The sequence below is a fragment of the Periplaneta americana genome, chromosome 2 (genome assembly GCF_040183065.1).
Source record: "Periplaneta americana isolate PAMFEO1 chromosome 2, P.americana_PAMFEO1_priV1, whole genome shotgun sequence".
NCBI classification, from domain to species: Eukaryota; Metazoa; Arthropoda; class Insecta; order Blattodea; family Blattidae; genus Periplaneta; species Periplaneta americana.
In genome coordinates, this window is record NC_091118.1 from 13,202,120 (window position 1) to 13,218,896 (window position 16,777).

The window sequence follows — 16,777 nt, forward strand, 5'->3', positions numbered from 1 at the left end:
GGTGCACTGCATTTTGCACCAGGAATATTTATGTGCTAAAACATGAACCTTAGCGATGTAATGGATGTTGTTATGCGAACAATTAATTTCATAAGGTCAAAAGGACTCAATCACAGGGACTTCAGGGCTCTGCTTGATGGCATTAACAGTATGGGGATTTACTCTACCATACCGAGGTAAAGTGTGAAGTCGAAAAATTCTGGAACGTTTTCTCGCACTTAGAAATGAAACTGCCTTATTTATGGATGTACATGGGAAACCTGTTAGAAGCCTTGGACATGAAAGAATATATAAGAATAATGCAACAATTGTGCGAAGTTTCGAACGTAGATTTGAGAATATTAGAGATCTTGAACAACAATTTAAGATATTTGCAATATCTTTTTCAGTGAGTGTCCTGGATATTACTGCTGAACTACAATTAGAAATACTTGATTTACAAAGCGATATTGAGCTAAAGGATAAGTATCAAAACAAAAAGTATTAACCATTTCTATACTTGTTTTCCAAGAGAAAGGTTTCCTAAACAGTACAATCTTGCTGCAAGAACGTTGTAAATGTTCGGGACAACCTACGTATGCGAAACACTGTTTTGTTTAATGAAGTTTACAAAGTCACGTCACAGAAACAACTAAGTGATGAACAATTGAAAGCATGTTTGCTATTGGCTGGTACTAAAACAATAGCTCCGAGAATTAAATAGCTCCTTACTAACAGAAAACTGCAAAAACCGCAGCGGATCTCTGATGTTTAAGAAAAAGTACTATTATTAGAGAATTGTATTTGAATAACAACGTTTGTACTGTTGTTTTATTTTGTTAATTGAATTGTATAGCAATGAGAAGAAGACAAACAGTATATTAATCTGTATAAAAGTGTATATTTTGTTTTGTTTCATTATTGTGCAAACATGCAAAAATTTGTTTCGTATATAGTTAACTGTACAAAATTGTATACAGTAGTCTACTGTCTTTCAGTATAGTGCAATTAACAGTGAAAGCGTGCTTCAATTAAAAGCTGAAATTAATTTAGGCCTACATTCTTATCACAAATTTGGTTCACATACAAGTTCTTAGCTCCGCCACTGTGGAAGCAGCTACCCTTGCCCGCAGCCGTACGTCAGGGCTTGAGGGTTTGTACGTACGCACGAGAGTGTAGTCACTTGACGGTCCCTGTCCTACAATAATGTAGTCTGCAGCCTTGTAGGCCTATCTAGAGCAGGGTTCTGTCACGTGCTGTAATCTACGAGGGGGGAGCACAGCTTTACTTGCCTCCCGATGAAGCCATGCTGCGGATTCCATAGCATTTAAAAATTCGTCGTCTTCGGCGGGGTTCGAACCCGCATCCAGCTTGTAGCACAGTGCGACATTCCAGTGTTATTATCTGCAGTAAAAGTAACAATTTCCGCCATATTGTTTATTTTCCACGTGTAAGTCTGGCTTTAGGCTGACACAACTGCGGAGGAGTCCGCGTACATTCTAGAATGCCATGTTGGCTAAATTGCGCATTTTATCCCTCTTCACTGCATCAGCGTGCGGGATGAGTTGCTCATTTGTCTTGTTTCTGTGCGGGCTGGGAAGTTTCTAGATCCCTGGACGGGAGTCGAATTTGGAAATTTTAGCTGAGACAGATATAGTTGTGTTTTATATTACTACAACTTGTTTATAGGCCTGTATGGGATGTGAAAGGCAATTGAAGACATGTATTTAACATTAATAATAAATAAAAATAAGGCCTACACCTTTGAAACTCTTTCCTATTGAATGTTCGTTCAGAGAAAAACAGGGGATGGTTGCAATAAGAGAGTATGCTACCGAAGCAGTGGTTGTTGTTACACAACTAGACACGCGACTAAGGAAGCAGCGTTGCAACATCTAATAGAGTACGTCAGTTAAACGTCCCACTTACTGTCTCTGTTGTCCACACCTGTGTCTAGCGCGTCTCGCTGCGAAAACAGATTCGATTCCCAGGCGGGGCAAGTTACCTGGATGGGGTTTTTTCCGAGGTTTTACCTCAACCAAATATGAGCAAATGCTGGGTGCCTTTCGGTGCAGGACCCCGTACTCATTTCACCGGCATTATCACCTTCATCTCATTCAGACGCTAAATTATCTTAAGTTGTTGATAAGTGTCGTAAACTAATCTAAAAACCATCTAACTTATGTTTATTTTCACTAATAAAATTTGTCATTCTTGTGAGCCTGTTATTATTATTATTACTATATTATTATTATTATTATTATTATTATATTATTATTAACCCGCCAGTGAACGTGTCATGAAAAGTTACGTAACTGCACGGGTTGTGTCTCTCAGACCCATTTTCTAAATATGAAAAAGTGCATTTATTTCAGTCATATAATAACAGTTTTTTTTTCTCCTACACAGTTAACATAATAAATTTGTAAATTTCACATATTTCATAATTGTATAACCTAGAACAATTCAGTCATATATTTATTTATCAATACAGCAATTCGCAATCTGTGCCTTGTGTCATTTCTTGGACTGCACATAAAATGATGTCCAATGTAGGGGGTATGTGGTTGTTGTAACATTCATAATGGTGCGTCGTAATATATCACGTGCGAAATCAATAAGTTTCTTGGATTACGTAACTGTTTGTAATACAGTCTGAATTTCTTTTTTTAGGAGTGTTATACTTGGTTATATTGATATAAATTATTTCCCTCAGTAATGATCTTGAAACATCTGTAGCGCGAACAGTTTTATCAATTGGTGAATCACATTCGCCTTCTCCTTGCCTTTATAATATGTGCAGCTTGTCTTGTCTAATGACTGCCCTCTTGTAACAATGATTGTCATCACTATGTTGTTCACTCTCTGCAACAGACTCCCATGGTGCCACATATTTCACTAATTTCAGTGAACACTAAACAGATAATGCAAACTACGTGCACTGCAAGTCGTTACAGAACTGGCAACTATGTGGTGTTTACCTCTGCGCGGGACGAAGGAAACAGCGGTAACTTGTGAGGCCTTCTGCTTTCAGCCCCCCCGCACCCCCTGGTTTTCCTCCGAGCCAACGTACAATGATTCTGAATTACAGTACATCAAAGTGTGTTTATTTTTGTCTGAAACTGTACTTTGTAGCCTAGAATTAGTAAACAAGACCTAAAGAAAAAAATCTTAGGTTAGGTACATTCTGATTGGCTGAACTGTGTCCCACACACAACAGCTGTCTGTCTGTGGTGGTTGGAGCCTTTGCTGTGTTTAGGTGAGTGCTGACGCGAGACATGTGCGGTTGGGTCCTGCGTTCGATGCGGTGAGTCACAATTCAAGATATCGTTATCTTTAAATCATACAAGCCAAGTAGTTTGCAAACCCGTGGAGGACGATGTGTTACGACTGAAGTAAGAAACTGATTTAAAGTGAGTCCTGATTTACAACTTATAGATGTAATAAACAAGGGAACGTAGTTCGCATCTCAGCTCAAGTTACGATGTGAATTTCAGCTTTGCTGTCCGTGTGCTTTACGTGTTTCAACAGGCTTTAATTTGGATCTGGAATTACATTAACTAATGTTTGAGGACACTCGAAAATTAAAGTGCGTTATAGCTTGCGATGAAATTTGATATAATAGCTAAATAGACGTAGAATTTTAATTTCTATTTAAAAAAAATAAACAAATTTAAGTCGAATGGCGTTTGCGAATATAAACTTAACGCATCTTAACACTACAAGCAATAAGCTTATACCCTACAATGAACGATCTGTAATAGACTATAATCTACTAAGGAAGTTTACATTACAAAACCAGCTATAGCGGCTGGATGCATCATTGTGCTAACCGTACAATAACTCAATTCTGGTTGGATGATCGTTCACTTCTGCTGTGGCATATGGACGTAAGGGCAGCAAATAGCAGATCATCCTTAACACTTCCTGAGTTGTGTTATGAAAAAAAACAAGAAAGAGATATTTTAGTTGGTTATTTAATGACGCTGTAGCAACTACCTACTATGTTGTTTAGCGAAATTCAATCTGACGAGACGTGGCTCAGGATCTGCCACGTGATTGTCGTCATTCGCCTTACAGTTGGGAAGAACGTGAAAAACCTAAGATAGACAATAATTACCAAGCATGTTTCTGATAAGATTAATTCAGCTGGTACCCTTAAGTTAGAACGTTTTATGACAGAGCTTCGTGATTACCAGCAGAACCAATTCCTGTTGTAGGGAGTTGCAGAATGCCAGTTAGTTATGGCAAATACTCTGTTGAACTCACAGCAATTGTACTGAAAGATCAGCTACCAACCTTCTAGTTTAAAACGGTCTGAACCTTTGGTTATCTGCACCATTGCAATAAATGTGATTGATACAGATATTTCATCATTTTTAGTAGTTTACAGTCAATTATCCCATGTCAGTCTTGGTAGTTACACCGGACCTGCTGTTTCACTTCCAGTTGATCCATTATTTACCCCTATTCGTCACAAAGCACGTGCTGCCCCCTTTGGACTAAAGGAGAAAGTTGATACAGAGTTAGATCGCTGCTCAAATTGCAAATAATTGAACCAGTAGGATGTGCTGATGGTCCACTCCAGTCGTCCGTGTTGAAGCCAGATGATGGGGTGGGATAATGTGGTGATTATAAATAGACTCTTAACAAAGCATCACTTCCTCATTCACTACAGAATCCTAATACAAATCATTTGCTATCCACTTTAAGTGGCGGTAATTTTTTTTTTTTTTCACGAATGGAATAGCAAATGCATAATTCGAAATTTTCTCGGGCTTCCAGCCAGGTCATAAGTTGGTGATCCACCGACGTTTCGAGGATGTTCATCTTCCTCATCTTCAGGGTTAAATGATATCTGAGGGTGAATGAATGAATGAAAGAGGGGGGAAGTGGGAGGAGAAATTTTAAAGGTACGTGAAAACACGTCTTTGCAAGGGGGGAGTTGGGGCTGTGAAAAACTGAATATGTGAGCTCCAAGCCTCTTGGCCACTTGTCTCACTTCGGGTTTCGCCGCCCCAGGGAAGGAGCGCTAGGGTACCCAGCTCCTTAATTTATAGTGCCAGAGGGAGTCAGCCGAGGAGCTGTGCGCCGATTGGCTGTTATTAGTGCGGACCGCTGCGAGAACGCGGCCGACGTTTCGTCTTGCTTTGTGCTTTTCGGCTGTATGACATATTTACAAACATGCATATGCAAATGCATATTTACATTGTCGGTCGATGAAATTACAGCGAAAGCTCAAAGTATAAATACGCATCTTTTTGCATTTAAAGTTGATAGGTTAGAATTCGGCGTTTTCATTGCACCCGGGCTATTTCAAGATCTGAGACAATACATTTTATATGACGATACTGAATTCTTACGCTTTTTGACGAGATTTTTGTCTGTGCCAATTCACCTTTTGAAATTCTAAATAAACACGCTTATGTGAAATGGTCTTCACTTACGTAAAGAACAATGTCAATTCGTTGTAGAAAAATAAAGTGGCATTTTTAGGATTCAAGATTACTAAAGAAGGCACTTCTGTGACTGAATAAAAAGTAGAGTCGGTTAAAAAAGCGCATAAACCTAGAAATGTCCCAAAGCTTGAACTATCTTGGAAATGCTTAATTTCTGTCATCAGTTTGTTTCCAATAAAGCATCTGTTGCTGAACCGTTGCATAGACTCCTAGATAAGGCTACTAGATGTCAGTGGATATCCAATCATCAAGAATCTTTTGAAAAGTTAGTAGTAGTAGTAGTAGTATTTATTTATTTAACCTGGTAGAGATAAGGCCGTCAGGCCTTCTCTGCCCCTCTACCAGGAGATTCCAACTACAATATCAACAATAAAATTACAATTAGTATTAAATTTACAATTACAATTACAAATAATATTACAGTTAGTATTAAATTTACAATTACAATAAAATCAAAGTACGAAAAGATTACCTGAATAATTAAAGCTAGATAATTTATCATAGAGAAACAAAGAATATTTTATATTTACTGAATTACAAATTAAATCTAGAATAACAAAATTGTATAGTGATGAAATTACTGAATATTGAAATATTTTGTGATAGATTAAAGAAACTATTTACAAGTAATCAATTACTGACCAAGTGCCTAGTAAGTTTTCGTTTGAATTCAATTTTATTTCGACAGTCCCTGATGCTAGCAGGTAGCGAATTCCAGAGTCTTGGCAGGGCTATTGTGAAAGAAGATGAGTATGAGGAGGTGCGATGGGATGGTATTGTTAGTATTGTTTCATGACGAGAGCGTGTGTTCAGATTATGGTGGGAAGAAAGGTAAGTGAAGCGAGACGACAGGTACGAAGGAATAGAAGAGTTCAAGATTTCGAAGAGAAAGAGAAGTGAATGTAAATTTCTTTTCTTATCTAGTTTAAGCCAACCTATTGCTTCCAGGGATGGGGTAATATGATCATATTTACGAACATTGCTTACAAAACGTACACACAAATTATGAGCACGTTGAAGTTTCATTTTGTTGTCGCTGGAGAGGTCAGTCAGTAAAATGTCCGCATAGTCGAAATAGGGAAATGCAAGTGTCTGCACAAGGGACTTTTTTAAGCAAGAGGGGCGATGAACATTTATCCTTTTTAGCACATGGATAATAGAATATACTTCTCTGCAGGTTTCTGTGATTTGCATGTCCCAGTTGAGATTATTATCCATGTGAATGCCAAGATTTTTTACTGAAGAACTGAAAGGGATATGCACTGTACTTACTTTAACGGGGGAAATGTCGAAGTTAATGAGTTGTTGTCATCTAAACAAGTCCTTGTTCATTACGATCTTCTTAGCCATTGGTTCTAGTTTGTGATGCATCTCCCTGTGGAATTGGCGCAGTTTTGTGACATAAGGAAAAGGATGCGAGAAACCTACCGCATATTATTCAAGAACATTGACTAGTCAGGAGCGACGCTGTGCATGGATCGATCGGGAGACATTAGCGATCATTGCGGATGTTAAAAAAATCCATAATTTTCTTTATGATTGTCGATTGACTATAATCAGTGAGTATAAACCATTGTTAGGATTATTTGGCCAGACCGTCCAACTGCAACAATAGTATCGCCTGGATTGTTACGCTGGTGTCTTCCATTACATGCATATGATATCGACTGGAACATCGACCAGGCACTGGGAAGCTGGATTATCAAGATTCTTGCTGAGGCAACACACTGCCACGAATGTCAATGGATCTACACCAGGGGAGCTGCTTATGGGAAGGATCAGATCACACCAAATGGTTTCCATAATAATAATAATAATAATAATAATAATAATAATAATAATAATAATAATAATAGTAATAGTAATAGTAACAGTAATAGTAATAATAATATTAATATACAAATCTGGCTTTCAGGTAGTGGCTCCCTGTAAAGCAGGTTTGAATAATTTCAAGGAAAAATTGTTCCGGGGCCGGATATCGATCCCGGGACCCTTACTACCTGAAAGCCAGATTTGTATAATACATTCGTTACTGGAGGTACGTTAACAGGAAGCCACTATTTAAAGTCAAACAGTATTGTGTGCACTCACAGTTGAGTTCTGGCGTCGTGTCAGCTCATGTGAGTTGTGTGGATATAAAAGGAAAAACTGTAACGGTGTCGTGTATAGTTCCTGGGGTAGCTCAGTCGGTAGAGCATTCGCGCGCTAAGCGAAGTGTCCCGGGATCGATACACGGCCCCGGAACAATTTTTCCTTGAAATTATTCAATAATATTAATAATTTATCTATCTATCTATCTATCTATCTATCTATCTATCTATCTATCTATCTATCTATCTGTCTGTCTGTCTGTCTGTCTGTCTGTCTGTCTGTCTGTCTGTCTGTCTGTCTCGAATATTAATATGGAAAACAACAGCACAAAAGCCAATTACAGTTTAGCACAAAATAAAAAAAAAACAGAACAAATCATAATGAGAATGAATGACAGAAAATGGCAGTGAGATGAAATCAACATTAATCATTCACCAAATGCAACAAAATAAATGACAGTATCGAACAAATAATAAAAGATATTAAATAACAACTAAGGATATATCATGCATAAGTAAAATCAAATGTGATCTTGCAAATTAGCACTTTTAATACACCTGGCTATTGGAGAAAGGGATTTAAATAATATAGTGAAGAAAATTCTTTGACCACGAAAACCTTCCACGGGAATTCTAAGACAGGTGTTATATATAAAAGAATCACAATCAATGACACAATTAATACCATTATTAAAGAAAGTGTAATCAATATCCTGACGTCTCGAATACAGACTGGTACAGTTAAAATATTTACTAGATAGTTCATAATTTAAAGTAGAGGAGTTGGGTACAAATCTGAACACACAAAGAGAAATGAATTTTTTTTGGATATTTTCTAGTTTAGCCGAATCAGTAGAAGTAATAGAGTTCCACGCAACAGATGCATATTCTAATTTAGATAATAATAATAATAATAATAATAATAATAATAATAATACAGTAATAGGTCTAATAGTAATAATAATAAATATATAATTAATAATTAATAATAATAATAATAATGATAGTCTAATAATAATTCTGCCGTGAGACAATCTTTTAACGTTGGAAATTGTGTTTAGTCAAAAATCTTCTCCTGAAATCCTACCTGTAGCTGCAGTCATTTCTAAATGTATGGGAATCTATCTATGAATTAAATTATAAAATATTAATATTAAACGACGGAATGTAGATCAGTTACGAAAACATGTATGAATCATCCGAGAGGGAAGGAGTGTTATATCTGAGTTGTGGTGTGTGGGCTTTGGCCATTGTTGTTGTTGACATCGGATTTCATATAAACATAAACATAATTTCCTTGCTTTCGTTGTTTGAGTTTTAATCTATTAAATCTAATAGGAGTGAAGGAAAATGTCATCACAGAAATTACATTTCGTCCAGTAATAAATTACGAAAGACAGAACCTTTATCACACGGTGAGTGGATTCTTGTGCAACCTCTGGACACGATAACAAGCTCTTGACTTGCGGTACCAGTCACGTGATTTATCTCTACTGATATCTTATTAATATTTATTTTAAGATGAAAGTCATTGCGTTATCTTATCGTTACACTGCAACTTTATTCAATAATAATAACAATCCTTTCTCCTATTGGCTGTCTTCAAGTACCACTAGTATTATCTCTTCTTCCTTGCTTGTGTAAGCTGTCTGACAGCTTTATCTGGGTGTTTGTTAACCGGTAGATAAGGCACTATATAACTCCTCAGAAGCAGGGCTGCGTCACTACTCATTCTCGTTTTCAAACAAGTGGTTTTTGGTTCGAACTTCTTCACTTTTCTCTCCGTGTACAAAGTCTGTGGACGATTGTGTTGGGAATTGACCAGAACTCCGTCACTGTTGGTAGCACCGTTCTTCGTTTCGCTCAGTGTTAACATAACTTCATTTTCAATTCACAAGGTAAGTTCTGACTGTGTAACAACACCTTCTTCTTCTTCTTCTTCTTCTTCTTCATCATATAGACTAACAACAGTGTGGAACTGATAAAGAATGGCGGCTGGAATTCCTGCTTCTCCCATTTCTCTTGCTCCGCAAACAGAAACTCCAAGTCACAAAGCCACTCTCCATCTCTAAGCAGGACACTTCGGAAGCATAAAATATTTCAGCTCCGAGAATGTACGTATTTTCCTTTTAGTTTCAGTTACCATGGAAACACTGAGCTGTGAACTAAAACTTTTACATATTTTTACATTTATTCCCGCTATTTGAGCAGTTGAAGAATGACGTCACGGAAGGCAGATGCTAAGCGGCTCATTGTATTAGCCATCTGTTGCGTGTTAATAGCCGACCTGCCTCGGAGTCGAACCCGGTGTGCAGAGAAGGAACCCCCTCCAACATTGCCCCCTCCACCACCTCTGTGTACAGGGAAATGTGTCAGAGGCTGGGCTGCTGGAGTTCGATTAAGCCAGCTTATCCATTTCAAGTTTAAGTCTAGCATATTTAGAGTGACGCGTGGCCATAAATATTGAAGAATGTTGGTAGCCAGAAATTTGGCATATTTTGTGTAACTTAACTGTCTGGGACGAATCTATTTCTTTTGTTAAATACTTGTCTCCATGTCATATGAAAGTGAAGCTCATTCGAAAGCTTTTAATACAAAATTTCGTCACGAAAGCTTTCAGAATCCAGTATCGTCGTGCTGTTTGACTGCCCACTGCACGGCGTTCCTGTGCGTTACGCAGTCACAGAGCATTGCAACAATCATTCTCTCTGGCCGCTCCTTCATTGCTTTCTGCTTATCGTTATATTTGAACACAGACCAGAATGTGGGTCTGCTGCAGCATTTCTGTGGCTGAACCCACCAGAATGAAGAACGATACCAATTCTTCCCTCTTTAGATAATGCCATCACGAAAATCAAGAAATTTGTTACAGGAAAGCTTCAAATAACCACAACAATGCATTCAAACTGCCACAGGTTAACCAAACAGTAAAGCAGGAAAAGTTAATTAGAGGAATTGGATAAAAATTCCTTTTCCAAAGCCTCCTTAGTACTGTACCATGCAGTGGCCGCCGAAGGCCATTCTGTCAAGTGGGGCACAACCTTAATGATGAACCCTGAAAATTAAAAACATATAAAACCAATTTATGTGCACTAACCTTTCTAATTTTTGTAGATGAGCTCCATTTTTCGGTTCTTTCTGCGAGCAAAAACGTCTATAGGCCTAACTCTATTGTTGAAGTTCGGAATAGAATGTGCCATCTTCCTCTCAATTGAGAGCACTGCTATGCCCAGAGGAAAGTTAAATGGAATTCCAAGTGTAATTCACAGAAATGCGCTGATTCTCACTCGCTCGTACTCACAGATCACGGAACTGCCTGCCTTCTTACTACCGCAGCACTGGACTTGGGGAACTCAGTTGAAAACTGCAGTGTGCACTGAAGGCGGCAAAGCGCCCGCCAAGATTCTCTATTGACAGTGACAGAGCTTTTTGAGAACTGCCAACTTCATATAGTGTAATGTAAACTTTCTTTTTTTGGATACGATGGAAGCATAAACGTTTACAGGGAGCATTAACAACATAACTGTGACAAATGAATATATATAATATATATATATATATATATATATATATATACATACAGGGACATCATTTTATTTTTACTTGCATTTTTATTGTACCTGCATTTCAGAATGTACTTCACTCTCACCCCTTCACTAATGTCCTTGCTCCCGTCAGACACACAAACTTACGGCCGCTGTTGCATTCGAAGTCTTCAAGCAGTGAAGTAAACACTGCAGTGTATAGTGTGTTTCAGAAATATGATTGCGTTTTCTATATAAGAAAGAACCTATATTAATAATATCGTACTAAAAAATTATATTCAAGAAACGATAAATTCAATTTCAGAGAATATGCTTCAAAATCTATATATACAATTTGAAATGGTAATGGAAATTACGGGAAAACGGCTGAACGGATTTTAATAAATGGCCCTCATTTTGAAGCTTGGAACCCAAAGTTTTTCGGAAAAGTAGTAGTTTTCAGTGAAATGTCAATTTTCCTACATGATTTTCCTATTTTCCAAAATCGATCTGTTGTCAGTTTTGAGAACTAATTTTATCGAATCACGGCCGACTTGATTGAATTTCAGAACAAAACACACACTACAATAAACAATAGGCTATTACACGAAGGCCATGGCCTGCAGGATTGCCGATATATTTAGAGCTTAATTCAATTTGTTATTAAAAACTGATTCTGCAGTGTATAATAATTTTCTGAGTACACCTGTGTATTGGATATTCAAATCTACGAAATTGAGGTGGTTTGATGACATTATTATCATTAGAAATTAAATATTATTATAGTTAATATCATGATGCATCTATTTTTCATTAATTGTACATAATATTGATGCTATATTGATGACATGAAAGTGAAACGTTTTGAGGTTATGTAAGTAAATGTAGAGAATATTTTAATTTAGATCTTCATTTCTATAATTTACTGAGTGGCTGCTATATATAACTACAAAACTTAAGATAATAATATTGTTATTAAAAATCAAATATTTTTATACTTATTAACCAAGTCGGGTTGGGTCTTTTTCATATGCTTAATGGCGGTGTAGTGTAGATATTGATGTGTCATTATCTTCAGTATTGGCTCGAGAGAGCGCAAAAAATTACAGTTCCTAAGGAAAATATATAAAAAGGTATTACTTACTGATAAAATAAGAGGCCTAGAAAATGTTGTAGTCTCACATCATTTCAGCAAGATCTCTTAGTAGGATAAAATGATTTTACGCTTTACATTTCAAGTTCTACATGCAGCAGCTATACGAAAATGCTATTGTTCGAAAGCTTAGCAAACCTGACATTTTTTTAACTTTTGCCTACAATCCACAATGACCTGAAATAGCTACTGCTATCGTCCTGACATTGATACTTGCGTTTTCGCGTTGAAACTCAAAAACTGAAGTTGGATAGGTTCAAGAGAAAGTATTTGGCCTAAAAAAATCCATTCAGAAGGAGTATGTTTCATTATTATGGAAGCAAATAACTATTAAAAAGACAAGTATTCTTCATTGAAAATAAATCTGAAAAATTTTTATTTGAACGTCTAACGAACTTAGTTTGCAGCAGCATTTGCTGCACAAGCCACTAGTGTTTTTAATATTATGCGTACTGAATTGAAGCCTGCATTGTAATGAACGGCAACCATTTTCAGCAACTTGTTTAAAAATTCAGATTAGCTTTTTTTGAATTGAGGTGGCTAGAAGCAAAGGAATGCTAGTGACATTTGTAATAACATGAGTTAAGTGCATCCAGTGTAAGCTAAAGTATCTAAAATTTTAGTGGCAAACGGATGTTTTAATCGCATCACACATTAAAATTTAAATAAAACATTTCACCGATTTTACGAAAGCTTAAATATTTAAATCCCATTTTCTCAAAAATAACTTAAGGGAACTTACAGCCCTTTACTTATGACCCCCTCAATTTAAATGCACTCTCTATATTGTATGATAACATCAATAATTAATATGCTAAATAAAGGAGACATTACATAACGAACATTGCCGCCTGAAAAGTTGAGTTAAAAAAAAAAAATGTTACTACTCTACTGTATTTTGATAAATTCCGTAAAAGTGATGATCAAACTGAAAATCGTAATATCGTATTTCCCTACAACATAAATGGATACACTAGTTTTCTCTCCTCCTATACCTAGTAAAATGATTTGTTTACATATTGCACTAGTAACATCAAACTCCTGTAATGGAAGGGGGCAACAGTGTTTCCGAGTATAGCCAGGTTAATGTTAAAAATGTTGGTAAAAATAAAGTGATGTCCCTGTATATGTATATATATATATATATATATATATATATATATATATATATATACATACACATACACACGTGATTTATGCAATGAGTCGAGCTTCTAAATTAGTAAACGTACATTTAACGTTTTTCATGTCAAGTTTAGTTGTAAAATGTCGTCTGCTATACAGCAAGTGTCAACACCCCTAAAAATGGCACGCAGCTAAATGGACTGTTCCTAAGCTGAAGAGGCTTGGTGGGCACGGCAAATACAGTGCCCAAAGCACACGGTCTGAGGCAAAGAGCTCCGCCTTCCTACAACTCTCACCCCCATCCCTTCCTCGTCCATCGCTGGGCACGAGAAGAGAGAGCCCATTTTATTACCTGTTCAGAAAACTTGGGTTTCATAGACTACTACACATTCTGAAAACATTAGTAGCAATGAAAATGTGAAACTCTTTAAGTTATTATTTCATAATGCAATTAAATTGTATTATAATATAGTCATAATACGATAATAAATATCACTGGGAGGGCACGTGCCCATGTGCCCCTTAATAAAAGCCGCCCCTGGTACCATGTTACAAAATATCTGTAGATGCAGTAACTAACGTTTGTGTCATTATGACAGTTATCTTTAAGTAACTTGCAAACGATTAGAGATATCTCAAAACAGAGTGCAGCATTGATTTTTCCAGAAAATTGTCACATCATTTTGAGCACCTACATGACCCCTTTGCCATTTAAAATTTCAAAGTTGCATCCAAAATGGCGGCTTTTGAGATAGCTGAAGGCTAGAATTGAATGTGTCACTGGTAAAGCATTTGGTCTTAAAACTACTGGTAACACCAATAGTAATCGAAAATCAATCATATGGAAGATATTTATATGGTTCCCGACTTTTGATTCACGCTGTATAGTAATAAGCACGTGCTTTAAGTTTGCAGACACAAATAGGTCAATTTCAACATAAATTAGTTTCAGACTTAGGCCTATTTGCACTGGTGATATTCGGCCGGTTCGCACCGGGAAGGACGAACTGATTGTTAAATTATTTCTAGGTAATATTTGCAATTACCATGGACATATACCGTATATGTTTAACATAGGTACACATGAGAGAACTGGTTGTTAAACATTTTGCATAGGCTATCACCTCTGCCTATCTGTATATTGTAATGCAGTGTTTCAGCCCCCCCCCCTTATTATAATTACCAATATGGGCTAATATGCGAGAGGTCAAGGACGAATTACTAGGAAAGTGGTCATTTTTCGTATTGTTGTATCCTGGACCTCTCAAATGTTACATTTGTAAGAAATAGTAGGGGGAAAGCTAGAACAATGCATTACAATATACAGGTAAGTGTTGTAGGTACTATTTTCATCTTGAAAGTATTTGTGGCTGCAAACTAAACCACGTGTTTATCACTATATACATCTGACAGAAGCCAATGAAGCAAAAGAAAAATTGTAACTTATTTAGTGTAACTTTCAAATTAAAAAAGAAAAAAGAATTCCATATAGGCCTAACGCCATGAAAAATAAGATGGATTTATCAAAAGGCGCCTGCCGATATTTTATACTTGGCTAATGTAAGTTGCCAATATTCTCAGGTAGAACACATTTTACTAACACACACTAAATAGAAAATAACATAAAATTACACTGTATTTCAATTTGTCGTCTCATCTTGCATTGCATTCGCATCACTGCAGAATATAATTTCTTAAGTATTTTCTCTCTCTCTCTCTCTCTCTCTCTCTCTCTCTCTCACTGCAGGCTGAGGTTTATTGTGGTTATCATTTCTATTCTGTGGATGATTGGGTAGCCGAATGGCTGTGCTCTTGTACAAGTTCAGCATGCTGTACCATGAACAATCGGACTATGTTATGGATGATGAAGATGACATATAAATTACTAAGAATTGATTGTCCGCTGTTGCATTGCACAATTACCGTCAGTTTTGTGTTATTTAGTTTCCAGATAGGAATATCCAATGAATCTAGAACATCGCACAATTCTTTGAAAAATTCTGATGAGTTACTGTGACTTGTTACAGTTTGTGGTAATGTTACTGACTGTGCTGATGATTTCTTTTTAACTTCATTCTCGATAGCAAGTTTGCTATTTGCTGCTAGGATGAGGAGTGTGGAAATAAAACTCATCATGCGATGGAGAGTATCGTTATCTGTACAGAATTTAGTGTCACATCTGACTGAATCCCGGAAAATCCTAAAACTTTATGAAGGTTGTTATTCTATTTGTAAAGTGAGGAACAGCTGACTAGTTTCTGCAGCTTTCTCTCTCTAAAGCCTTGGGACTCTACAAGGATTCAAGCTTACTGTCCATTCTTGAATTGCTCTTCCATGAAAATTATATTCCATCCTACCTTTGCTGTAAATGAGGACGGCAAGTGAACTACAAAATAAAATAAAATTCAATTATATTAAAGTTAAGTGAAACAAAAAATTATAAATAATATCAAAAGTCGAAAAAATGGCCAAGAATGTACTACCAAAATTGAAAAAAATTAACCTAAAAACGAAACAAATCCAAAAATAACGAAATTGATCTTAAAAACTGTGAGTCTTACAACCACAAATCAATCATTAGGATTTATGTACTTATTAACAAAGTCTGCAATTTCTTAGATTAAATGTAACATGCTAGCAACGTCAGCCCGTGCTGATTATGGGATTGTTCTAACTCTGCTGAGATTCCAACATGTGTAAATGAGCAACTGTTGTTTTCCGCGGACATGAAATTTGTTGCAACTCTCTATAATTATGTCAAGTTTGTACTGAATTGCAAACATAAGAAAATCAGCAATAAACGTTAAAGTAACTTAGAAGCAATTCATCTAAAAGTGGAAATGTATCTAATCTTCTCCACTTCTGTGATATTCTGAGGAAACCCCTTGACATTTGTCAGTCAGTGAAGCTGTATTATTATTCTAGTACAATATTTTGAGAACGAATTTTTAAGGAATTGCTAACATATTTGAGCAAGGTGAATTACTTGATGGACACAAATAACTCTGAAAGCTGCATTGTACTCATTCATTACAGTTTCTGTAAGATCATTGGAGTACGTGTTAACGGAAGTGACTTGTGAATAGTAAGTTATTTGTAGGTTTCACTGTTTTCTTGTTTTCTGGTGTGCAGGATGGCTAAACCGAATCCTATCCCCGACCTCAAGCAGCGAGTGAAGACCCTGGAGGGACAGGTTCGTCTGCTGCTTCCTCTCATAGAGGAGGTGAGGGTCCTCAAGGAGAGGTTGGACTCGCGGTCCCTGCATGGCCTGGAGGCAAAGAAGGAAGAGGAAAAAGTAGGGAGCAGCAACAACATTGAGGAGCTGAAGAAGAATTTGAAGCTGAGAGAGAGGGAATTAAGAGAAACACAGACTGAACTGGAAAAACTGAAAGAAGAATCAGAAAGGGTAAGAGATCCGCTGTTGCCATATTTACAGTTACTACTGAA

General features: G+C 36.7%; 2 protein-coding genes across 5 annotated transcripts in view; one reads left to right on the plus strand and one right to left on the minus strand.

Annotated features, from left to right (window-relative positions):
• LOC138713499 (golgin subfamily A member 6-like protein 24) overlaps positions 1-16,777 on the minus strand; it is a 588,053-nt gene that overhangs the window by 405,367 nt on the left and 165,909 nt on the right. The gene's annotated exons all lie outside the window — the stretch shown is intronic.
• The window catches only part of LOC138713674 (26S proteasome non-ATPase regulatory subunit 10-like), a 340,028-nt gene continuing 332,468 nt past the window's right edge, over positions 9,218-16,777 (plus strand). Inside the window, exons 1-2 of one of the 3 annotated variants that reach the window (XM_069845957.1) lie at positions 9,218-9,426; positions 16,463-16,736. In XM_069845957.1, coding sequence (XP_069702058.1) covers positions 16,464-16,736 — 273 coding nt within the window. In that variant the 5' untranslated portion in view covers positions 9,218-9,426; position 16,463. The remainder of the gene's footprint in view (positions 9,427-16,462; positions 16,737-16,777) is intronic. The other 2 variants (XM_069845947.1, XM_069845965.1) reach the window with 2 other exon arrangements.